This window comes from Ambystoma mexicanum, chromosome 10 (genome assembly GCF_040938575.1).
Source record: "Ambystoma mexicanum isolate Mex_15411 chromosome 10, UKY_AmexF1_1, whole genome shotgun sequence".
NCBI classification, from domain to species: domain Eukaryota; kingdom Metazoa; phylum Chordata; class Amphibia; order Caudata; family Ambystomatidae; genus Ambystoma; species Ambystoma mexicanum.
This window is the reverse complement of record NC_090932.1, coordinates 98293701-98319133: the sequence shown is the minus strand read 5'-3', so window position 1 is coordinate 98319133 and position 25433 is coordinate 98293701. Positions and strand designations below refer to the sequence as shown.

General features: G+C 44.9%; 2 protein-coding genes across 6 annotated transcripts in view; one reads left to right on the top strand and one right to left on the bottom strand.

Annotated features, from left to right (window-relative positions):
* Positions 1-3759, bottom strand: part of IQCG (IQ motif containing G) — a 369433-nt gene extending 365674 nt beyond the window's left edge. Inside the window, exon 1 of one of the 3 annotated variants that reach the window (XM_069617570.1) lies at positions 3621-3759. The gene's annotated coding sequence lies outside the window, so the exon portion shown is untranslated. The remainder of the gene's footprint in view (positions 1-3620) is intronic. The other 2 variants (XM_069617572.1, XM_069617571.1) reach the window with 2 other exon arrangements.
* A 345-nt stretch (positions 3760-4104) lies between these two features.
* Positions 4105-21891, top strand: RPL35A (ribosomal protein L35a). 3 transcript variants are annotated; one of them, XM_069617573.1, is made up of 5 exons: positions 4105-4214; positions 11271-11313; positions 13540-13692; positions 14376-14520; positions 21832-21891. In XM_069617573.1, the coding sequence occupies exons 2-5, from the start codon at positions 11303-11305 to the stop codon at positions 21853-21855; spliced, it is 333 nt and encodes a 110-aa protein (XP_069473674.1). In that variant the 5' UTR covers positions 4105-4214; positions 11271-11302; the 3' UTR covers positions 21856-21891. The 3 variants fall into 3 exon arrangements, with proteins under 3 accessions (XP_069473674.1, XP_069473675.1, XP_069473676.1); XM_069617574.1 differs by lacking the exon at positions 4105-4214 and adding an exon at positions 4220-4254; XM_069617575.1 differs by lacking the exon at positions 4105-4214 and adding an exon at positions 4253-4428.
* Positions 21892-25433: the final 3542 nt, after the last annotated feature.

Here is a 25433-nt window from a genome sequence, read left to right as displayed (position 1 = left end):
TATCCCAGCACCACACATCAGAGAGCTCAGGCATTATATTGCCAGTTTATCCAAATTATCCCACTCTGTGACCCTACAAGTATAGCCCTTCACTCTCATCAAAGGCATATCCCCAACTTTCCTACCCACACAGCACATTCCCACACTCCACCTACGGCCCCACAGGCAGTTTAACACTCCCAACCCATCCCCCAAACCGCACAAAGACATATCGCTACTCCATAGCCCCACCTACACACCTTGCACCTAAACTCTGACAGGTGCATGCCCACCCTCCCCATAAGCTGCCCTGACCGGCCACACGCATAGGGAGAAAAGAAAATAAGAAGGGAGTGGAAGAGGGAAGAGAGGCTGTGAAAGGAAGGAGAGGACAAAAGAGCTTTAGTGGACAAATCACAACTTTGAAACCAGAAGATCTGTGTTGTAATCATGGCTTCCCCTACTTGACAAAAATTGGGTGATCTTGTGCACATGATTTTACCGTCCTGTTCTGTTGTGGGGGGGCTTGGAAAGACCACCACAACTATAATCTGCTTCATGAAGACTTTGATTTCCGCCCCCACCCCTCCACAAGGGGCACAGACTACCACAGCCAATAGAAAGGTTTTGACTGCAGTCCCTGCTATTTGAGGTGGGGGGGGGGGGTGGTACGCTGAGCACCCTCTTAATTTAGGACTTATATAAACACCTCCTACGGTTAGTCCCAGGGTTAAACCAAAAAGACTGGACAAGAAACACGGGATTAGGTTTTGTGGGTAAACTGCAGGGTAAACTGCAGACTTTGAACCAGAACACATGGCTTCTAATCCAGGCTTCTCCTTTTGACCAACACTGGTTTGGGGATATTACTTTAGTTCCCTGTACAGCAGTTTCTATATATGCCAAATACTGGAGTACTTAGTAGGCAAACATAAATAGGACACTACTAAAATGTGCTACATTAAATCAAAAAGATTGGACAGGAGAGGAAATAGGGCAGATGCAGTCTAGCAGTAGAGTTGACGACTTTAGATCAATAAGGTCCAGGCTTTGACATTTCACTAAGATAGTTTGACTTTGGTAAGCTTACTGAACACCACTATAACGTGCAAAACTACACACAAATTAATCGTGAGGAGAGGTATAGTCTAACTGCTAAATCACAGACTTTCGAACCAGACTTTTTATATCACAATCATGGTTATCATTTTGGTGTGGCAATTGCTAGCCCAGTTCCTCCTTGGAACCTTTGTGGACTACTTTGCAACCTCCCAACAATCATTTGTGAGCTGATCTGTTAGAAGTCATTATGCCAATAGCTTTTGGTGGGGTTAACACGTGTTGGCACGCATTATCAATCACTGTTCATCAGCATGATGAAATGTCAGGCTTACAATTAACACTATTTCAAAAGAAAATACTGGCCGTCATTGGAGAGCATGGTCACATGATGTGTTTGAGGATCAAGTGTTATGTCTCTTCTGCAGTGTTTAAGATTTTGGTGAAACATTGCCACTGATCCTAATGCCGTTTTCTCTGTTTCTCTAAAGCTGTGATCGTGAGAAAATACATTTGGCCATCTACTTCAGTATTCTTATCTAAAGAAACGTGGGGACGATTAGCAATAAACTGAACACCGTGTGGAGGGTCATATCAAATACAAAGAAAGTCAAGGAAAGGGCTTGGGGGAGATGTGGTAAAGTGCCAAGTTGCTGGCTTTGAAACCGGACGATCTAACCCCTAATCTGGGTTTCTGTTCTTGACCAAGTAGTTTGAGTTTAGCAACATCTATTTATCTTCCTGTGCTCCGAGTCCTCTGTCTGCCAAATGCTTCCAGGAGCAGTGGGAAGACGCAGCTAGACTGAGTCCAGTCATTAAAACTAGTGCTAAATGGGCTGTCAGCTATTAAAATGTGAGTTCCCTCATGGTAAGCTTTTCCTCATTTGAACCCCATAATACAAAGGTGGCATGCAAGATATATGTCTTACACGGTTTGAAATATCCACAAATCTGGTTCTCTGGTTGGGGTAAGTTGTAGTCGCCTACCGACCACTTTCCCTCAAAGCAGTAATTATTTATTGTTTGTTTGTAAAGGTGCTTATACAATAAGAATATACTGTTTCAAAGTGCCCACAGGGCAGGGAGGGAGAGTGGGAAGTACATTGCAATAATTACATCACAATATTTTAAAGAGCAGAGGGGGACGAACTTACTATGCCTTGTGATTACTCAGAATGTGCAAGTGCAGAAGGAAGAGGGAAGAGGGGGTAAGTGCTGGGGAGTCTGAGCCCGTGGGTGAGCCATGGACGAAGTGTTAGAATGTTAAGTGGTACACAGCCTGGGCCGCGAGAGGAATAAGTGCAAGTCTCCAGAGCAGAGGGAATGCAGATGCAAAGTGCTGTGGAAAGACAGGAGCTGGGAAGAATTGGTGTGGGAGGTCAAGGCCCCGGAGGTGCATAAGGGCCAAGGACACGGATTCAGCAACTTTGAGATTAGCAGAGGAGAAAAAGAGGGAAGGAGGAAAGTCTTAAGGAGCTTGAGGAATTTGAGGAGCTCCTGCTCCAGATGGGGGGGAGGGTATTCCAAAGGAGGGAACATGCAGAGGAAAGTGAGCGACCCGCTGCCCTCTGTTTGGCAAAACGCTTTACACACAAAGAGTTGGTGCCAGAGGAGCGAAGTGGTCTACAGGGAGATTATTTGGTGAGATAGAGTTGAAGATAATGTGGTCCTCGGGTCCAGACAGCCTTGTGGATGATGCAGAGGGATTTGAATTTAATCCGTGCAGCAACCGTGAGCTAGTGAAGACTTTTTACTGCGGGCGAGATGAAAGTACTATGTTCAGTGTAAAAAAATATTTAAAAAGCCTTAAAAATCGAATGTTTGGCAATTAAAAGACGTGTTATGTGCACGAAAATGCACATTTGCTGCTGTGAAAATCAAGGTGGCATTGAACCGCCAAATGTTTGCTAATGGGCTCTATATAATGCCAATGTGCTCTCTCTGGGCTGCTTCTAAACGTTCCAGGATGCCTGGAACTGCTGAAATAGCCAAACAAGCATGGTTCAAACAGTAACAATAACGTGTGTGTATGTGAGGGGGGAGTGCTAATGGGGTACTGTGGGTTTACATTATAAATAACAAAGCATGCATTAGCCATCGCTCCTTTGATGTGGAGCAAGCGCCACAAAGGAAACAAAACTAAAGAGCACTCGTTTAGAAACAGTGTGTAGAGATATCGCGAGAGCCGCAAATCTCGCGAGTTCTCGGCTGCGGCCACTAGGGCCGCCCCCGCGCGCTCGGCGCGCATTACGGGAGCAGCAGAGGACGCGTGAGGACGTGTCCTCCCAGCTCCTCCGAGAATTAGGCCCTCAGCCTAACAAGAGACAAGACAGCCTCCCAGCTGCAACACATTGGTTAAGAGGCACGTTGCCCAGTTGGATTTCCCCACATATACATCTATATGTGACAACTGATGTCGTATGCTAAATAAAGGACATCACAATAACTAAGAGCCTCCTGTCATCCTTACAACTATTATACAACACAGTGGAACGTGCAATTATTTTAAAGAGTCCAATTCAGAAGTCTCACTGATACAATCGAAAGTGTTTACTACTTCTTGCTACCGGCTTTGGACTTACCCCTGCTCCACTCCTGGCAGCACAGACCTCCCTGCGCGTCCTGCGCCGTAGCCATGGCAACGGACGGTCCACGGGGTCTTCCGACACTTGCTACCCTACACGCTGCCTGATTAAAACAAAATACCCCAGTGCTTTAACCATCTTCTTGAAGACACTGCACACAATAAAGAGAGGGCATTTTTTGGCTCTGCGACGTTTTTTTTTATGATATCCGATCGTCTTCAGGCACAGCAAAGGCAACCGCTATCGAAAGGGCTTCTGTGGTTGGACAAGTCGAACTAGCTGGCATAGAAAACAGACTAAAACATTTGGGATACACCAAATACCGTGTGTGAGACCCAGTGGGAAACAAATAAACTACTACGAATTGTCTTTCAGTTTATATCGGCGTGAGTTTCCAGCCGGTAGTTGTAAACGGCTAATTAATTCCCTGTAGGTTTTTGTACGAGAAAGTTCCACATCGGGGTTTTTCTACGTGTTTGGGCTGCTGTCTTAGTCCTTCTTCTGTGCCTATGGCTGGATGTGTCGCTGTCATCTCCCAGCGTGCACCGCGCCTCCCCCCTCCTTTTCGCTCCATCTTGCATCCCGGTTTGGGTGAGTGAGTCTAACCGGCATTCCAAACTTTGGGGTTTAGGTTAGTTTGCACGGCCCGTAGTCAGGAAATAATGAATCGGAGGGGACCTGGGACGTTCTGGCCGTACTGGCTAGCTAGTTGCTGGGCTCGGGGATTCAGGATGGCGGGGATGCTGGTCGGATGGACATCTGTGGGTGTCGGAGGCACAGCCCGCGCCAACAGATTATTGTAAAAGTATGTGGCATTACCGACGTCGCGAATTATGGAATCTTCGGGCAGTGTTCAATCGATCCTATCTGAAAGCTGTCTTTTTTGAGTTAACGCATTTTCACCGGCTGTTGTAGTCCTAGTCAACTTCAATTGTTTCCCAGTGTGGGGTGTGCGAAACCACTCAATCATTTTACCTCGGTTCTTTTACGTGTCTACATACGTTTAAGGAATAGCTCCAATGTACGTCAAAAGATTTAGCTGCAGGGATGTTGGGACTGTCCCTCATTGAAACTGATCACGTTTGCACTAATGGTTTGGTTACATGACCCGTTTTCACGTTTGTGCAGTTATGGTTTCCTAAAGTTCTGAAGTAGAAACTGGATTACTCGTGTCTTGGCAAGTAGTCTCATATGTGTGACTGTTTAGTCCGACCTACTTTTCCTTGCGTTCCTGCATTTGAAGTGTAGTGTTTTTCTGTTATAGGTCTGGACTTAAAAGTCCCTGCATGCAGAGTGAAAATGCAAGAATGGTTTGAGGGCGCAATTTCCTTGATGCGGTGTATTATGCAACCTGATCACCAAGATTTACTTTTTGGCGTGTTATTCGTCAGCCATGTTGCTATAACTTTATAAACTTTGTATTTGAGTCTGAATTGAATTAATTTTTGATTTATATCACGCTCATACACATGTGTTTCATAGCGCGACCATGCAAGGGAGGGGAACAGGGGAGAAAACAAAACAACGATCTTACTAGGCCCAGTGACATTGGGAATGCGCAAGTGCCTGGGAGAGGGGAAAAATACATGATAAAAACAGCAAACGCAGAAAATAGTAGTGCATCCAGCAAGTGCTAAATTGAGGGAAGCAGACAGGGTAGGTCTGGTAAGTGCAAGGGACGAAGAGGGAGGACTGTGGGTACAGATACAGACCCCAGTGCAAAGGGTGGCCAGGAGGCAGTGCAGGAGGGTGGAAAAGATAGACAGGAGCCTTGGCCCGGTAGACAGAGGGTGGCCAGGTGCACAGTACCGAGAGACCACAATCGATGGAGGGGGGGGCGAAAGCAGAAGCAAAGAGGATGGTTTTAAGGTGCTTCCGGAAGTGGTTCTCCTCAAGTTTTAGGGTTGTAGGGAGGCTGTTCCAGAGGGAGGCCCCAGCTGAAGAGATTGTCCCCCAGCTCGTTTCTTAGAAAAATGACTGACCCTGAGGGAATTGGAGGTAGAGGAGCGGAGAGATCAAGGGGGGAGGTATTTGCAGAGGGGTAGCTGAAGATTCTGCTCCATGTACTAATCACCCCTGCTCCTTATCCCCTCTTGATACAACTAGCCAAAGCCTGTGCAATCGAACTCGATTAGAAAAGTGACTCGCACAGGAGGCCAATTCTATTGGTTCCTCGGCCATCAACATAAGAGCAACATTTCTATCCTGTCAATCTTCTATCTCTAACCCTCCCTCGTTCTTGCAGAGCTCTCTGAAACACTTGTGAACAAGCGTGACATAAATAAAATGTATCATATCATACTTACGTGAGCGCCTGGAGACTATGCCAATGGTAACGGTGCATATGGTATAAGACAACATAACGGGGTCTTCTTTAATCTCAACTAGTGGCTCGCAGGGCAGGGTTAACTGAGTCTACATCACATTTTGCCCTCGCATGAAAGCTATTCAATGCTACCCAAAAAAGTGATTATTCAGTTATTCCAAAATATTTTCACATGCTTGCTTGCTACAGAGCCTGTGTATGCCTTCTCAGAAGCGACCCTGGTTTTCATCAAACCGAAGTCTTTCACGCGGCTATTTGGTTTGCATTGCTGATGCATAGCCTTTGTGCTTTTCTTCTTCAGACTATAACAGCAAACCTGCCACGCACATATGGTACTTCTGTGAGCCATATACCTATTTTGTGGTGACAGGGCATACAGGTCATGATCGAGTAGGAAGGAACTGTTGTTATTGGAGCTCTGTTATTCCCGCAACCTCTGGGTCCCGAGTATTCTCAATTGTGACTACAATGTTAACGTTGAGATGGTGAAATGTCCTTGTCGGGTACCTGTTGTATACGTTGCCATTCTCCACTGTCGATCTTTTGCTGTGCCGGTACATTTATTCCGAAATTCTAGGCGCCACTTAACTTGTCCGTTTTAGGAGTTAACATTCGCGTGTTTGTGGTTCCCTTCCAGTGTTGTCATGCATGGAGGGATACCTATGGCCTCTCCGCATTGCTCACTTGTAGGAATGTCCTGGCGTTGCAGTGATGTATGAGCCTGTGTGGTTACTTGTTAGTGCTCTCAAATACTATGGACTACTGTACTACTGTTCCATTGGTGGCACGTCCGTCTAAGATTAGATGTCACTTAATGTGGGAAGCATGGTTGGATTATGATGCATATAGTGGACTTTAAGGTGCTGTGAATACCCGCAATTTCTGAGTGCTCTGTAGTTAATGATTGCCGAGAGGCCTGGGCTGGTTTGCGAGTGTGAATGGTAGGGGAGTCTGGTATCTGAAGTTCTTCACCAAATGAATGTTTTTAAATTGAAAAACACTCTATTTTTTTTTTTATATGAAAAGATGGACCGGATACAATGAACTTTCAAAATGGACAGGTAGCATTGTACTTTGAAAAAAACATGACATATTCAGGCGTTACAAACACCATTCAACTATGTTTTCATCGAATGTGCACTTCAATCAGGAAAAAAGCCCAAACCGTGAGCCCCGACCCCTCCCTACAGTGAAGTCGGGTATTTGTAATGATTAGCTTGGATGCATTCCCTAGCAATGGATATATTCCATCGCCTCTATCCCCAAGCAAAATGATCAATGAATCCAGGGATAGGGTCACCCGAAACATTAATTTAATATGTGGAAGGGCCTCCTTCCAGAGCTGGGCCTTGGGGCAGAGCGACCACACGTGGTGGTAGGGTCCCCTGTCCAGACACCCTCTCCAGCATGTCATGTTAGGAGGGGTGTCAAGTGGTCGAACCTGTCAGGGGATAAGTGCCACCTGTAACACAGTTTAAGTTGCCATTCATTATCCGTGGTGCACCTGCCCGTATTATGGTTTAGTTCCCATATCCTATGCCAAGACTCCTCTCCTATTTGGGGGACTCTCCCAGATTGCCATGGAGGGAGATCATATCGGTCCAGTAGATTAGAAAGCCTTGAGATCTACGTCTACAACGACCCTCTAAAAATGTTAGTTCCAGAGCATTTGGGTCTCTTTTTGGGTGAGCCACCCTATGACCAATGTTGCAGCTGAACCTACCTGAATCTTTCAGATTCCTATAACAAAAACTTTAGTTTGCATTCTTCAAGGGTGAGTGGGGCTCCCTCTTTAAAAAAAGTTGTCGGTTGTCAGAGTTCCTGCAAACTAAACTCCCTTGCATCCAGGACAAAAACTCTCGTTTTTGCAACCCAGAGGAAAAGTCTGGGTTACTGACAAGGGGCGAAGGGGTGCCCAAACCCACAGGAGTACCGCACCTATTGGTCGCAGTTTCCAACATCTAAGTGTATGTGTTGATGATAGGAATTAATCACCTACAGGGCCATGGGTTAGTTTTGTAAATGGCAATTTTAAAAAAATGTTTTTATTGATTTTCCTTACATATTACAATCAACTTGAACTTTTCAACCCCCTTTCCCCATCCACCCCCGGAAAGGTCAGTTAGTTCATCTTCGTTGTATTACCACCTGTCTTTAATTGAACAAGTCTAGTATCCGTATTGGCACCATTGCGCAATATAGTCTCCTTGAAGGAATTCCAAAACATTGCCTGGCAACTATTTTTAAGGGACCCAAGACACTCATTGCTCTATTAGAGTCCCTGCCCCCATTAGAAGATGTGGGGGGGGGCAAAATAATAGCGATGGACATCTGGGACCCCAGCCAACCCAGGTTTTCTCTCCAAAGGAGGACCTATTTTCTTTAGCTATTATAGGTTTTTGCTGTTGAGAAATAAATGCTTAAAGCTTCCCTTGAAGTGATTGCAGTCTGTGTGAGGGGATTTGTGCCGAGAGGTCTGCAAAATGGTATAAGGGCTTCGGAAACTGTATCAGTTTAATTGCTGTGCCCGTCCCAGCCACGAGATTGCTATCCCATTGCCTAGCCTATGGTCAGATTCCACAGTCGCAAATAGAAAGGGATTGTTTACATGGTACAATGTTTTGATTTTTACTGGGAATTGTAATACCCAGGTATTCGATCCAATCCTCCTTGAAGTGGATAGGGCAGGCCTCTATCAGCCTCTCGCCTCTGGCTCTAGCGCCAAGGCAAATCATGAGATGTGGGATAGTTAATTTTAAACCAAGAGACCGAACCAAAGTCTTCCAACTCACCCATTGGATCCCAACGGAGGTTGCTGCATCAGTCAGTGACCAGAAGATAGTCGGCATATAAGGAGATTTTATGCTCCGGCTGTTCACATGGGAAACCTCTCAATCAGAGCGTGAACAGGATGGTGGTGGGGCACAGCTGGTCATCCTGTTGAGTACCCCTCGCAATCTGAATACGGTGGGTTGAATTCCCATTCAGAAGCACTCACCAAGTGGGTGAGGAGTAAGGCAGCAAGTAAATATTGCCTGAATCGAGGGCCTCGGCCTGAACATTGGAGAACTGCTCTCAAATCGGACCAGTTTAGGCAATCAACGGCCTTGTAGTCAGAGATAATCTTACCACGATTTTCACCAGGTTAAGGTCTTTCTGAGATTGTTGTGAGTGTATCGGCAGGCTATAAAGCCCATCTGGTCCGAGTGGACTAGTTTAGGCAGGTCCGTCATAAGCGAGTGGCTGTGACTTTTTAATGCACTTTAGCATCATTGTTGATTGGAGAAAGCCGCTAGGAGTCCAATAACCTCAGGTCTTTTTTAGGCTTCAATAGTAGAGCTTTCCAACATAGAGGCCGTTATAGTCTCAGGAAGGTGTTAAAAAAGCAGCTTTAGAAGGGGAGCTAAAATGTTGCAATATGTTTTGTAACATTCGGAAGTGAACCAGTTGGGCTCCATGGCAGTGGTATTTTTTTAATTCTATTTTTTAGGAGATTTAATAGCTGTGACAACCTCAGCCACCTGTATGGGTAGCTCTAGTTGTGAGATCTGATTGGTGGGGTGGGAAGGTTACCAGCTCAAGATAATTCTCCAGGGCCGACTTGTCTGTGGAGATGACTGAAGTGGATGTGACATGATATTCGTGTGCACAGGCCCGTTTGTCTTGCTCACTAAGCCAAAGGAAGGCTCACTTGGCCTGCAGAGCTCAAATGTTTCAAGTTTTGTGCTTAGCTAATTTAAAGGCGAGGATCTTGTTGGCCTTACTCCGTCTAGTGTAGTAATTGTTTGACTTCCCCAAGTGTGCCTCAAGTTTGGATTTAGCTATTTTGAGTTGGCACCATGCCCTTTTGTGAGCTTGTGTTGTAGCCTCCCTACCTCTAACATGAGTTCTAAGACTATGTTGGGTTCATAATTGCACCCCTGACCACCACCTTCATCGTATACCAGACCATATGGAGTAGAACTTCCTCGGTCAGATTATCCACGAAGTATGTGGTTAATGCATTTTTAATCTCTTGGGGGATTACCAGGTGTTTGAGGACAGGGCTGTATAACCTCCAAGGTCTGCGAGGTTAAGCAGGGAGGTCCATCACTGAGAGGGACAGCAACACTGAGGCATAAGTATGGTGGAATCTGGGAAAAAGAGGAAAAAATCCAGTGAATCTATGCACGAGAAACCCCTGTGTACATGAGTAGTGAGTGAAGTCCCTGTGAGCCGGATTCCTAAACCTCCGTAGGTCTACTAACATTCCCAAAGGACCTCCATCAGTGCTAAGGCCTAAACCTTTCAGGTAGGTTCAGCTGCGACATTGTTTGGTCATAGGGCGGCTCACCCAAAAAGAGACCTAAATGCCCTGGAACTAACCTTTTTAGAGAGTCGTCGTAGACGTAGATCTCAGGGCTTTCTAATCTACTGGACCGATATGACCTCCCTCCATGGCAATCTGGGAGAGGCCCCCAAATAGGAGAGGAGTCTTGGCATAGGATATGGGAACTAAACCATAATACGGGCAGGTGCACCACGGATAATGAATGGCAACTTAAACTGTGTTACATGTGCTACTTCTCATCCCCTGACAGGTTCGACCACTTGACGCCCCTCCTAACATGACACATGCTGGAGAAGGTGTCTGGAAAGGGGATCCTACCACCAGGTGTGGTCGCTCTGCCCCAGGGCCCAGTTCTGGAAGGGGGCCCTTCCACATATTAATGTTTCGGGTGACCCTATCCCTGGATTCATTGATCATTTTTCTTGGGGATAGAGGCGATGGAATATATCCATTGATAGGGAATGCATCCAAGCTAATCCCCCACCTCCAAGACCGAGGCATTACAAATACCCGACTTCACTGTAGGGAGGGGTCGGGGCTCACGGTTTGGGCTTTTTTCCTGATTGATTGAAGTGTACATTCGATGAAAACCTAGTTGAATGGTGTTTGTAATGCCTGAATATGTCATGCTTTTTCAAAGTACAATGCTACCTGTCCAATTTGAAAGTTCATTGTATCTGGTCCATCTTTTCATATAAAAAAAATAGAGTTTTTAAATTTAAAAACATTCATTTGGTGAAGAACTTCAGGTACCCGACTCCCCTACCATTCACACTCGCAAACCACACCAGGCCGCTCAGCAATCATTAACTACAGAGCACTCAATAGAAATCGCTAGGGTGACAGTCTAGAGTATACTGTGCCTGCATGCCTTTAACCAGCAGAGCCTTCTTTAAATAGACCCGGCTGAAAAAGGTTCTTCTTGTGTGCACTGTGAGGAGCAGTGCTTCTTGTCACTTCTAATTTTGTTCATGTCGTTTTTTTACTGTAGACCTGCTAACAGCCGGACCGTAATCCCTCAAAATGTCTGGAAGGTAAGTGTGGGCTCTGTGGGTGGGCGAGGTGATATTTATGGTGTGGGTTAATCATTTAGTCCCCACCACTGCTCTTGTGTGCATATCTGTCTGGGACAATAATGATGGAAAGATCTGCAAGTGTTTTTTAAACTTATTTTCTGATCGGTGGTGTTTTCATCTTGCACGGGAGGCGCATTCCCTAATCAAGATTCTTGTGAGAAAATAATTTTCTCTCCCGTCCAAGTTGGATACTCACTTCATGGCACACTTTGCCCAACCTCTACATTTATAGTGTTTTGGCAACCCTCAAACTATAGTCTCCAGAATTACCAAGTAGAGTTGCCTCTTGCCCCTGCAAACCCGAGACATGGTCTTAATGGCTAGCCTTCAGTCAGAAGTTACCAGCCCAGGGATTGGCTATGTGAAAGGTAAATGCGGGGAACCACGGTAGGAAATAGATAATGGGGAAGATGGAGTGTGAAACTATGCTCGAGCATCATACTTGGATGTCCTGTCCTTGAGGGAGAGTTTCTTACTGCGAGATATGGGTGGGCTAACGCGGGGTGTTTGGGGGACTAGCATGTTTGCTTGATCTACTTGAGCAACCGATGTTTAAAGGCTGAGATTATGCAAGTTTTTAATTGTCCATGTTAGCAAGTCTGGAATCGGTGGAGTGAATTTGTACAGCGTTTTATGTGCTTTTTGTGTTTCCTTGCTCCTATCCTAATGTGTTAAGTACCGCAGCAAATATCAAAATGCTCAACTAGTTATTAATATTGGGGTAATTGAGCATGAACCTAGCTTGGGAAAGCAACAGGACGCTTAAATATCATAGGGTGGGAAGAACATGCAGGGAGATAAGTGTGGAGTGGACAAATTGGCAGCAACCCGGGGAGGGAGAAAACTGCAGGGAGCCGATAATCCAATCTCGGGTAGGGTGAGCAGTTGAGCGTTTGTTGACCTAGGCGATGGGAACTTTTTCTTGAAGAGGAGTGCCTTGACCTCCTTATACTGTAAAAGGGAGGCGGTGAGTCCGATATTGACAGTGAGGAGGAGGTTCCAGAGTCTTGGGGCATATATGGAGGAGGCCTATCTACTGGTTCTTTCCTTCATGCACCGGCGTAGTTCCAGTCTGTACGTTCTTTACTTCTGGTGTATCGTTGACCTCTAGGGATGCAGTGTTTCTCAATGAGAAAGATTGGGGACTTCAAGGTGACAGCCTTGCAGATGATGCAGCAGGGGTGAAACAGTGCTGTTTGATGAGGATCTAGCTGATGTGGTCGAATTTATGGAGTAGATTAGTCATGCTGCAGCATGTATGATGCACCTCAGGGGTGCCAAGGCAGTAGTTGGAAGGCCTTCCATAAGGGCATTGCCACTGTCCAGGTGGGAGAGGACCAAGGCTTGGACAGATTTGGAGTTTTTTTCTGGGATTAAGAGCTTGATTTTTCCACAGGAAAGAAAGTTGATACCAGGCTGTTTGTGTCTTCCTTGCTATGCGCTGTTTGAAGGAGAGGGCGTCTGTAGATGTAGAACCCAAGGGACCTGGAGCAGGTGGCCAGCTGGGGTTTGAAGCGCTCTAGGTTCATAGCAGAGAACTAGATCTGGATGACCAGGTGTTAGTCGGCCGTTTGAGGGGTTGAGTTTCAAGTAAGCATTGGACATTCATGATTGGATCAATGTGAGCAGTCCATGAGCTTATAGATGTCTTTGGTGGAGGATATCTTGAGCTAGTCCTGTGCCATCTGCATATTGGTGGATGTTATGTGGAGCGTGGAGGGTTCGGGAGTGGTTTAATGTAAAGATTGAATATCACAGGGTAGAGGATGGGTCCTTGTGCAACTGCACAGATGATTGGTAGAGTTGGTGATCTGGAGGAATCAATTTGTGCAAACTGGTGGTGATTAGCAAGGTGGGATTTGAAGCATTTGACGACCATCTGAACCCGCTTGTTGTGGGATTCCCCCACTCTCCTTTCAGTTGATCTCTAAATTATGTACTCTTCCACACCACCACCCAGGTAGGATTCCCATACACAGTACATTTGGGTAAACAGCCAGGACTACAATACCCCACCTCGTAGAACTGGCAGTGAAGTGGTCCCTGACCACATACTGAAACGCGCAGTGGTCAGTCACTTAAGGTGGTTTTGATATTTTAGAATCCTGTGAGTGATTGCATCTGATCTAATTTGATTTAATTCTGAACTTTTTTGTTTTGTAAGTATTTGATTTGTATTTTCAGATTGTGGAGTAAGGCTATTTTTGCAGGCTACAAACGGGGGCTCCGAAACCAGAGAGAACACACAGCCCTTTTAAAAATTGAAGGTGTCTATGCACGAGATGAGACTGACTTCTACCTGGGCAAGCGATGCGCCTACGTATACAAAGCCAAGAAGTAAGTTTTCCTCATTGGTGTAGAAGGTTATGTTCTGGCTGGTGGTCAGTTTGATTGGGGGGTTGATGGGCAGGAGTTTGATAATTTCAAAGCCTATGTGTCTCATAAACCGACAGGCAAAGTATAAAATCCCTGCGTAACCAATTAAGGAGTTTTAGTGTTCCTGCTGTTAGAATGGAATGGGGAGGGAAATCATATGTGGCTGGCAAAGCTGAAAAGGGGCACTAGTAACTGCTCACAGCTTGTGGGCAGCTGATTGTGTCTAAACTTAATTTGGCCCTTTATCACACTACATGTAAAGTACGAAAGGACTGTTGGCTGAGCTTGTAATGTCTGCCTCATTTGCTTCGCCCTTAATTGTTTTTAAGCAGTAAGTGCAATACAAAAATCTGCATCAGGTTAAGCAAACATGGTATCACAACCACTTTAGAAATTGGGATAGAAGAAATGGGCATCTAATGCCTGCCGAGTGTGCATTGCAGTATTAGTTATATTACGGTGGGGGTGTTTTTCCACATAGATTTGGGGGACCGGGGGACCCATATGGGAAGCTCGTGTTTTTACATTTTAGTGTTCCATAGTTGCGCATATTCCTTGCAATTTCAGTGGCAAAACATTCAATTTCACGTTTGGATTTGCTTTGTTACTATTCGGATTTCTCAATCTGTTTTTCCCCCCATTAGCAACACAGTGACTCCTGGTGGCAAACCCAATAAGACCCGTGTGATATGGGGGAAGGTAACACGTGCCCATGGTAACAGTGGCATGGTCCGTGCTAAGTTCCGTAGCAACCTTCCCGCCAAGGCCATGGGGCACAGAATTCGTGTGGTGAGTAGATTGATCACTGAGTTTGGGGTCTATGCAGCAGGTACAAGTAACGACTGGCAACAAAGTACCTTGAAAGTAGCGCAAACCTAAAAAAATGCCATTGTAATAACGTTTATGGGGACATTCTACTTCTCACTATGATGTTTCGGTTCAAGTTTATTTTGTTTATGAATTATCGGTTATTGATTTGGCTGTATACAGTTTTAGGCTGTAAATGCTTACCTAAATCGAGTGAGGGGGGCTTATGTTCCTCCCCTGTATTCCACAGCCGTCGACCAGAAATGTTTGCATGCTCTTTTTATGACTTAAAAGTTTGTTTCATACAGGTTAGCCTGGTTGCTTTTAGCTTTTTTTTTTTTTTTTTTTTTTTTTTTTTTTACAAAACATTTTGTTTGTGCCTCCTATTGTCATTGTCCATGTTTTCTGGAGGATGTAGCTACTTTCGGTATTGGTCTTTGTGAGCCCTCTCGTCCAATTGTTTTTTTTATACTGACTAGCGCTCTGCTGTTTTGGACATAAGTGTTGAAGTGCTATGTTTTGACTGTCTAATAAAGTTGTAGAAATGTTACTCTTGTGCCAAGGTTTTGGGTGCCGGTTTTGGACATTGTTAGTTTTTATTTTTTTTTTACAAAAGTCTTTAAACCTTAGAAAGCCCACCTTCAACAGCCAGGCTTAGTCTAGGATGGATGAGGGGCTGTAGTGAGGCACACGGTACTCCGAGCATACACTTAGTTCAAGGAAACGCACACTAGAAGTGCCACCAAAATAAGCATTTATTTCGTATACACTCATGCTTGTAACGTCTAGTAAGGTAAGTACTATCACACAGTAGCATTAAGGATAACAGATACTTTTAAAGTAACGCAAAAGTGGCAAAAACTTTACACCATCGTGTATAACTAACCCCTGCTTAATCAAATCTTATGAAGTCCAGCCCTATTCTAAGTGAGTCGGAGTCGAGGAGCAATGGGGAGTCGTGCAGTGGGGAGGGGGCGGGGGGTGGGGGGAATGTCCAGTGACCAAGGGCTTAATATCAGTTAATCGGCAAACCAGGGATAGTCTATGAAGAGTTCTTCACGTTTACAGGTCAGTAGCAGATGATTTCTTTGGGAAAGAGCACAATGGGTTGTCCACCCCAATGCAGCTCAAGGCATGCCTAGGATGGTATGCGGGTAACGGCTTAACTGCAACCCTCAGAAGCACATGAATAGAAAAGCAGTCCCCAGATAAGTACTAGGGGCTGAACAATACCATATCGGTGAAGAAGCTTGTGCAGCAGGACGGTCTCCAAGGAGAGGCACGGTAGACCCCCTGTTTGGGGTTTATTGCTCTGTCTGCAGAGCTCTGGTCGTCTCCAGGCTGGACTATTGCAACAGTCTTCCTTAATCTTCCTGCCTCTACGCTTCGACAACAACCTATCCAGAACTGGACTGCAAGACTTATCCTGCTCTGAAATCTCTTCACTGGCTTCTCGTGGCTGCAAGGATCAACTTCAAGACCCTCTGCATCATCCACAAGGCTTTCTGGGGCCTGGGACCGCTCTACCTCCAACTTTCTCTGCCAAAACATATTCCTTCTCGAGCTCTCCGCTCATCGACCTCCAACTCTGAGGGTCAGGCGCTTCTCCAAGCAGAGAGTTGGGGGCAGATCTATCTTATCGGCTGGGGCCACCCCTCTAGAAAAGCCTACCTGCCTCTCTCAAACAAGAGTAGAGCGACCCTCGGTTCTGGAAGCAACTCAAGACCTTTCAGCTTATGCTTTCTCTCTTCCTCTCCCCTGCTGATGCACCGGACTGCTCCGCGTACTGGTCACCCTCTGAACTCGAGCCAGCCTCCTGCATGTCAAGTTGCCCTCGCACTGCCTCTGGGCTTCCCAGCATTTAAGGGTCTGTATCTGCAACTAGGGGTGTCACGGTATTAGTTTTATGACTGTACAATAACCTTCTTGCCAAATGACGGTATATCCTGGTTATCGCGGTGGAGTTAACTAATCTTAACAAATATTTTCTAAAAGGTCATAAATTGTCAGATTTATCATCACAAACAAAACCAGGCACCCAGGGCCAGAATTGGGCTTTTCAACATACTTTCCACTGAAATGCCACCCCTTGCTTCCACCAAACACACGTGTGGAGAGGAGGGGCGGGGGGGGAGCCCTGCTGCGCCTGGCAAAGCAAACTGAATAGCTTTTCTTAAGTGGTCATTTCAGCTTTTAGCCCCCCCACTGGCTGCTGGTGAAGATGAACATGTTGCCATCTTGATAACCTGCATGCCACAGATCAATGGAGTCTGATGGTAGTATACGCTTGTGCGCATACACACACACGCACTCTCTCTTTACGTTACAGCCTTTAGTTTACTTGAGGGCCAAAAGGTGTTCAGTAATCACGGACATGTTACACTTGGTATGGCAGCAGGGAATACCCACAGAGATGAGTAAATTTCGCACTGTGACTTATATGTAAATTCAATGATGGAACCAGGGAAATCCCCCATTGTCATATGTTTAGAAAACATTATCCATTATAAATATATAAACCCCAAACCGCCAACCCAAAGTAAACCCTTTTTCTTCTTGGCACTGTATTTATTCTTCCTATTGCTAACATATTGATTTTGTGTCAGGCATGTGTGGTTTATGGAATGGCATTAAAAACTGCTCCAACTGAAACTACTTGGCAGACGGCACATCCAACAGTGCAAGACCAAGACTGCGCAGCACTTGCTTACTACAGCCTTTCCAAATCAGATTGAAAAGCACACTTAACGGTATGAACGATATACCGGTATAAACAATGTGACGGTTATTATTGTTCAATTAAGTGGTTCACGGTATCTTTAACGGTATACCGTAATACCGTTACATACCTATCTGCAACCCTACAGTTCCTTCTTTCTGGACTTATGAGCCACTCGCTGGCTGCACTCCCACCCCCCGCCACTTCTCCCCTTCCCTGCACTTGCGTGATCTGAATGACACATGGCCTAGTAAGATTGCTTTTTTGCCCCCCCCCCTTTGTCTTGTCACGCCTAGAAACATGTTTACAGGCGTATTATAAATGCCACATATCATTGGTGACTGAAGAAAAATACCTTGCAATGGTTGCTCTCGAGTGGTTGGACGCCCAGCAGCTCTCCTTTTTCAAGTTTCTGGTGAAGGCTAGTTGTTGTGCGGTAGACTTTGCTCCATTTCTTGGTCCTCGTGGATCGCAGCTCTTCAGGCAGGGTGCCTCGCAGCACACACTGTTTCCAGGCAGGCACACTGCAGGACAAAGACCAGGGGAGTTGTCACCCCTCCACACCCCATTTCCTGTCCTTTCAGACAATCCGAGAGCCTTGGCGGTCTTTCCAAGGGAAACCCGCCAAAGACGAGACTCATCAGGAATGACCCACCCAGGCATGTAGAGGAGGGCTCAAGTAAGAACAAGTCACCATGAACAGGGCTCTGAAAAGTACTGCCACCATTTTAGGCGAATTAGCGTCCCTTGTAGCAGCTGCAATGGTAGCATGTGACAAAAGTCCACCAAAAGTTGTGTAAAGGGGGACACTGCCACCAGCCTGTCGGATGAAATTGGTACAGTAACAAAGGTGGGTCGTGCTGATCTCAAAATAAAACGCATAGGTACGCCCCCCCCCCCTTCCCTGGTAACGTGTGTATACACAGGTAAAAGGGAAGCTTGAGGAACAACAGAGTTCTGTGTGGTGGCGCAATGATAAAAAGGAAGATGCCAGAGAAAATGGAGCAAAGCATAACTCAATTAAAAATGATCCAAAAGGGCTAACTAAGATTCCCACAGTAAGAGTAAAAGAATTTACTGTGAAAAAGGTTCACTCACTCGGGATAATCAGTCTAAAAATCAGTAGTCCAGCAAAAATGCTGGGGACTCACACAGTGGGGGAGAACTTTCCTCAGGAAGGACAATCTACTTAAGTCGTCTTTGATTCATAGTTTTGGTATCATGTTGCCCTGCTTATCTTTGGGCCTCTTAAACATATGAGTTGCTGGAGCTGAGCCTCTTGGTCTTTTTGATTTTGTCTGCAGTTCTAGTAGCTCTTATTTCTTCAGAGCAGTGTTTGTTGTACACTTGCTTAAGTTCCAGGACACCTGTGTATACGGTTTCAAATACTTTTTGTTCAGAGCAGGGTAATTCGGGCAGCATGTGGTTAAAAAGTATGGATTTTGGTGTAGAGTAAGGGATGGTGGTACATTAGTGATTGTGACCTATTGCATCATGGTTGAACCTCACTCAGTGCTGTTTTTGTTTTTAAAAAAAAAAAAAAAAAAATGTATTGATTTGTGAGGGGAATGCTAATATTAGGGCCTTCAAATGCATGAGTGGCTCTGAGAAGTTAAACAAACGCGGGTATTTTTAAAGACAGACCTTTTTATTCCCACTTTTTTATAAGACCTCACTGCCTAGGAAAGTACCTCTGCCTCCAAATCCTGCTGTCATAAGTAACTGACTGTTATGGAGATGTCTCTCCTGCCCAATATATGCTTTTCAAGCAGTAGGCAAAGCATGGGCACCTATCTGTTGGTAACAATGTTGAATGCTGCTACTAGATTCTCAGAAGAAATATTGATTTTACGCTCTGTCACGTTGAAAGCACAAAATTCTCAAAGAAAATGTTAATGGTTATATAGAAACTATGTTCATGAACAGCTCACTTGACAAGACTTAAGGTAATAGATGGACCACACCCACATCAGTAAAGGTCCTTTCAGTGCAGCAGTAGGTGCCTACATTGCCGCACATTTCGATAAAAATTGCAGACTTAAGATTGTAAGCAGTTGGGTAAAACATAACCATGGTGTCTTGACTGCATTCAGGAAGATGGTTGTATTCCTATGAATCTTCCTCAAAGCAATATGGTTTAGTACCATAGTTTCCACACTCCATACTGGGCAGCAGTTCTCCCCCACATTCTATACCATGTGCTAATGCCACATAGATTGCTTTGATCCTCCATGAATAGGCTAGGTTAAAATCTACATTTCACGAGGACACGAAGAGATGGTTCAAACATAATACTCAATACTGCTGATTGGGCCTAGCAGCCCATTGAATCGCCATCAAGGGTCTTTTCCCCCTTGTACCTGTGGCAAGCCACTGAAGCTCTGGCCTGCCTCAGACGCGTGAGCGACCCCATTTTCATTTATTTTACTGCGTTTGCCTCCTTGCTGTATTTCTCTGCGCCCTATCTGCTGGTCCCTGCCCGCTTCTTCGTTTCACCCTTATCCCGCCTCATGTAACCACCACCCCTCCGAACTCCTAATTTGGCCTAGCAGCCCTACTGGGGCAGCTCCGGCTGCCCGGGCAGTCCTCAGCTAAGGACCAGAGGCAAAGGGCAGCTCCCCACTGAGCAGCTACACTGGGACGCCTGATGCCGACAACCTACAGCAACAAATAAGGTGTGTGTGGGAGAGGAATGCAGTCACTGCTGTAATCCATTAAAACCAAACCCCTCTTATTGCCTATTTTAATATAGCCTAACCTGTGTAGGTTGCCATATTTTGCATTCAGCCTGACTGTGCCATGGTAGCCCTGTTTTGCATTTGGCCTGTGTAGGGGTTAGCCCTATAGTTGGCCATTCTTTTGGGCCATGCTGTGCACGATAGTTAGCCTCTGAGTCACATTTAGATTTCTGAAGATTCGCCTTACAAAGCACCTTGAATACTAGTATGCATCTATCCCCCTTGATGCATTTGGCGTAGCTGCTCACATAATCTTTACCACCTTGCACATGGAGCTATTTCCCCCCCACGATAAATTCGGCCTAGCTTCACACATAATCCCACATACCCTACTCACTGCACAGCACCACATTCATTAGAATGCCGCTACCCCCACAACATTTTTGCCCTAGCTGCACAAATACTACCTGTCTCAAATACTCTGCACACCCCCTCCAGCATGAGAATGCAGCTATCCCCCACGATAAATCCACCCTAGATGCACAAACACTATTTAACTCTTTGACCATTTACCTAGACTGTAGTCAACCTACAGGGGGTTGAGAACATACCAATGGTGAAAAGCACTATACAAATGCCCATTAACATACCAATACAAAGAAGCAGAGGAAATGTGCTCTATAATGATCCAAATGGAGTTTTAATCATTCGGTATGTAGATGTTAAAGTGCAGTTTGATGCCGCTGTGGCCCATTTAAAGCAGAAGTCTAACAAGAAAATCAATTTGTGACCTTGAAATGTTCAGAATTGTTTAGTTGATTTATTAGACCCAAGCATGTAAACAAGAATATACATATAAGCATCTACTCGAAAGGAGGACTGGAATCACTTTATGTTCACCAGGTGGTTGCAAATAGAAATAATATATTGCTTAGCAGCCTGGTTAAAATTAAATTATGCATTGCTTAATGGATTTTAATTTGATATTTTTCATTTGTATGTGGAAACAAAAAAGGGGGATTAAGCACGCCTTAGATATATACCTTAGTGGCCGAGCGTTTGTGTAATGAATTAATTTTTCAATTAACAAAATAGCTATATGGCAGAGCGCCAACAAATGCGTGACAGTAGTGGCTTATACATCTAAGAAAGCTGTGCCCTGTTCGAAATTACTGGGAGCTGTTTAGCTCCTCCCAGCCTAGGCGTGCCTGGTTCGCTTGAAGCCAGCGGATACAGGAGCTATATTTGGCTCCCGGGTCAACTTGTAGTTTACAAACAACTACTTTGGGTATTTGAGGATATTCATAAAGAAAAATTGGGCTGCATTTAAACCTAATGGATCCTACATAATGTCCGAAAAGTTAGTTGCCTGTCCCGTGGAAGTCGATTTGCAGTGCAACTTTTACTTGTACCTGGTTTCCCAGCAGAGCTGGTTTTTTAACCCATGCAGTGATAAGTGTTTTTACCTTGTGTTTATTGGTCTTGTTAATGTTGTGACGTAAACAGTGGGATGGTGCATGTACATTCCAGATTTACTTAACGTTGTGCTAAGGAGCTAATTTTGGTAGCCACAAAGGAAGCAAATATCTGTACGAGGATTCCCCACCCCCTGAAATGTCTTAAAGATCGCATAAGCACTATACATTCAAAGAAAAAGATCTGGGTACGAAATACTTAACATGTTTCTATTTTTCTTGCTGGTGTTGCCATTGGGGGCGGGGGGGTTGCTTCTGTTAATTTTGATCAGCTGGTCACTTGGGGAGCACTGGTCCACAGGTATGGACCCATCTCAGTATTTGTAATGCCAATGCATTTTTTTTACATTATGAATACAATTTATATGTTCATTTGTATTTCTAAATTTTGTTCTGACCATCCCTATTTGTTTTTTTACAGATGCTGTATCCATCGAGGATCTAAATCGTCACTAGAAATAAATCTTACTATAAAATGCCATGTTCTTGTGTTGAGTGATTTCTGCAAGTATGGTTTCATTGGTGGGGTTAAAGGGTTTGAATTTGTTGGGTTCAGCCCAGGTGATAAATTCTCCCCAAAGTTATTGGGAATAGTAGTCTGACTGCATAGATTGGGTGGGGTACAAATGTTGCTCGGATTCAAATAAAGGGTTTGACTCCTTTGAATGTGACTAACTCGGGATCGGACCATTTGGTACCATTACCTCTTGTTCTTTTGGTAATGTTATTCCCTCCCTCAACTGCAAGTTTCACAAGTAGCGAGAGGTAGGTTTTCTGTCAGGTCTGCAGCCCCCACATGTGGACTCAAGCTGCCAAGCCTGTGTTAGTAAACATCTTTCTAGACCCTTCAGCATCCAGGAAAATCAATGGTTGACCTTCGGCTGGACTCGTGGATGTGGGGGTTTAGTTGTTGGCAGGGTACCTTATGTGCAGTTATTGGAAGCAGACCTCCAATGGTGTGAAGGCCTCTGGTGACCCTTGCAAATCTTCCTGGGCATAGTATATTGCTGCTTATGGCCACTTATCGCTTGCTCTTGGGTTGATGTTCTCCGATAATTGATGGGGACACCACACCTTATGGCAAATTTGCTGAGAGTAAGGGAACTAACTGCAAATACAATCCCAACTTGCCTTTTAGCTCAGCTTTGTAATCCACCTTGTGTCCTATCATAAAGTCTCAAGGTGATTCATCCTGATTTGACCCTCAAAGGTACGCCAATTGAGGAGGAATTGGTGTAACTACATTTCCTGCAGTGCTTAAAATTCAAGACTGGTTGCCTTGCCTCAATCAAATGCAAGCATCTTTGTGTTGCTGTCAGAAGTGAAAATATAATGGAGGTATGTGGGGGTCTTCCATATGCTCTTCCATCAAATTGCAGCTGATTTTATTGGTTACGTTTTGGTAACATAATTTTGTCGAATATTGCATATCCAATGTTTTCTTACGTGGGAATCTTACTGCACTTTTTAACTGGCTAACAGGGCTCTTAAACGCATCCCCATCTACACTCTAGGCTCTGAGCGATTGGACAAACGTAGTAAATCCAGGTGGTAATGCAAACCCTTTGTTCATGCTTAAAAGCAGCTGTGCCCGAAATGTCATTGAACTACCTGAAAGCAGTTTGATCAACAACAGAATGCTGAAGATTAAGCCTAAGCCTCAGCCATTTGTTGCATAGGCACTCGCCCGGCCTTGCTGCGGTTGGTGTAGATCCTGTAGCCCTAGTCACTTGGTGTGGCAGGCAGAAGTCTTGGTTTCCTGGTATGCTGAGTGCTTGTGGGTGTCATAACTGCACAGGCGTCAAGCATGCTGTAGGTCTAGGGTTGGCGAGGAAGAACTGTTGAATATGATAAAACCCTCCTTAAATTGTTGGTAATAGTCACTGTTCTTTGTTTCTGCAGCTGCTTTGACTGTGTAGCGAATGACACCGTTTTGAAGGAGCCCCTCACTTGCATTAGTCTAGAGCTTCGTGTTTGCATTAGTGACAGGTGTACTCTGAATTCTGTAGAATTCAACCCATGACCACACTAAAATTGGCGTTAGTGGTATCTTGTTTCTGTTTGCATGAAGTTTTTTCCATTACCTGTAGAGATTTGTCCATGTTGACTTGAATCACATCTAAAGGGTACCAGATTGGGATAGTACTGAGGTTATTAGCCTCTGCCACACTGAGATAGTGCTGTGGTTATTGGTCTGTACCACACTGGGATAGTACTGTGAATATCAGCCTGCGTTGGCAACCTTAAAGAATTGTTATTGACTTGAATCGCAATTAGAAAGTACCACACTCGGATAGTACTGCGATTATTGGCCCGTACCACACAGATTACTGGGAATATTAGCCTGCATTGCACCCTTAGAGAATTGTTAATAGTACCTTATGTCACATCTAGACAGTGCCACATTGGGATAGTACTGTGGATGTTGGCCTGCATCACACCCTTGGAGAATTCTTAATGTTGCCTTGAGTCACATCTAGAGAATGCCACATTGGGACAGTACTAAAGTTACCCTAGCTATATAACCCCGACTAGACCGTCCCCACAGCCATCAACTACACAGTCTGTCTCACGTTAGCCACATATTGAACCAGACACACGCTATCTAGCAAATCACACCACCTGGCAGCCCCCAAGCTTGCATCAGACCAGCCCAGACCAATCCCCTCCCCCCTTGAGGCTGACGAAACCATCCACGACCGAACTGGAGAAAGCAGCCCTAGACGGAAAAATAGACCTACTGCATAAATGGATTGCTGATACAATCAAATCTCTCCCAGTAATACCCCCACCCCTCAAGAAAAAGAGCAATGGCAAAATGATTCACCCCACTACTAAGCACCATGAAAAAGAACAAGAAGAAACTGGAACGGGGGAAAGAATATATCCAAGATAAGAAAACTCTGTTCCAGAGACAAATCCGATCGTACAAGAAGGAAATTCAAAAGGCAAAGAAAAGGCATTATGACGACAATCGCCAAAGCCACCACACACAAATGTTCAACATCCTAAACGAAATGAGAAAGCAACCCGGTTGCGACACACCAATACCTTCACAGAAACTATGCAACAACCTAGCAGATCATTTAAAAAAAAAAAAAAAAAAAAAAAATTGACATGCGACAAATCGTACGAAACGGACCAACCAATCCTAACACAACCAACTGGATGGATCCGACCAGGCGCCAGAGCACAAACTCCATGACTTCCCTCAAATATCGGTGGAGACATTTGTCAAGCTGCTAAAACATAGCAAGAAAGCTGGCTCACCCATGGATCCCTGCCCCCCAGACATCTACAAATCAATCCTCACACAAGGAATGCCATCTGAATATTACAGAAATCTCTTCTGTCGCTCGTGACGGGGACCGTACTGCGATCCTTCAAATTGGCATATATTAAACCACTTCTTAAGAACACAAGTGGCGATGTGGAACACCTCCAACTACAGACCGATTTCAAACATCCCCTACACGGCAAAACTCTTACTAGAAACCTTCGTGTACAAACTAACCCAAGAAAACACAGAAAAACACCAGCTGCTACACCAAGCTCAAGTCTGCTTCAGACCTGCAAGAGGAACAGAATCTGCACTCCTATCCATCTTGGATGACCTAAAACAAATGCTACTCCTACACAATCTCAGCCCTGATTCTGCTTGCCCTCTCGGCAGAATTCAACACAGTAAGCCATGACACCCAGATCAAGAGATTAGAAGATATAGGTATAACGGACATAGCACTACTCTGAATTAAATCATTTCTAGCAAACTGAACACAAAACTATGGATAAAGCCCTTCAAATCTACTCCACACAAGTTTACGACTGGAGTACCACAAGGATCCTCACTATCACCACGGTACTTCAACATCTACCAGACTGCTAATCAAGATTTTAAAAAATATAACCTTACCTGCTACAACTATGCATACACTCAAATCAGATCACTCAACTCTAGGAGAATGTCTAAAAGAAATCTGACTGGATGAACGCCAACAACCTAAACATCAACCTAGGAAAGGC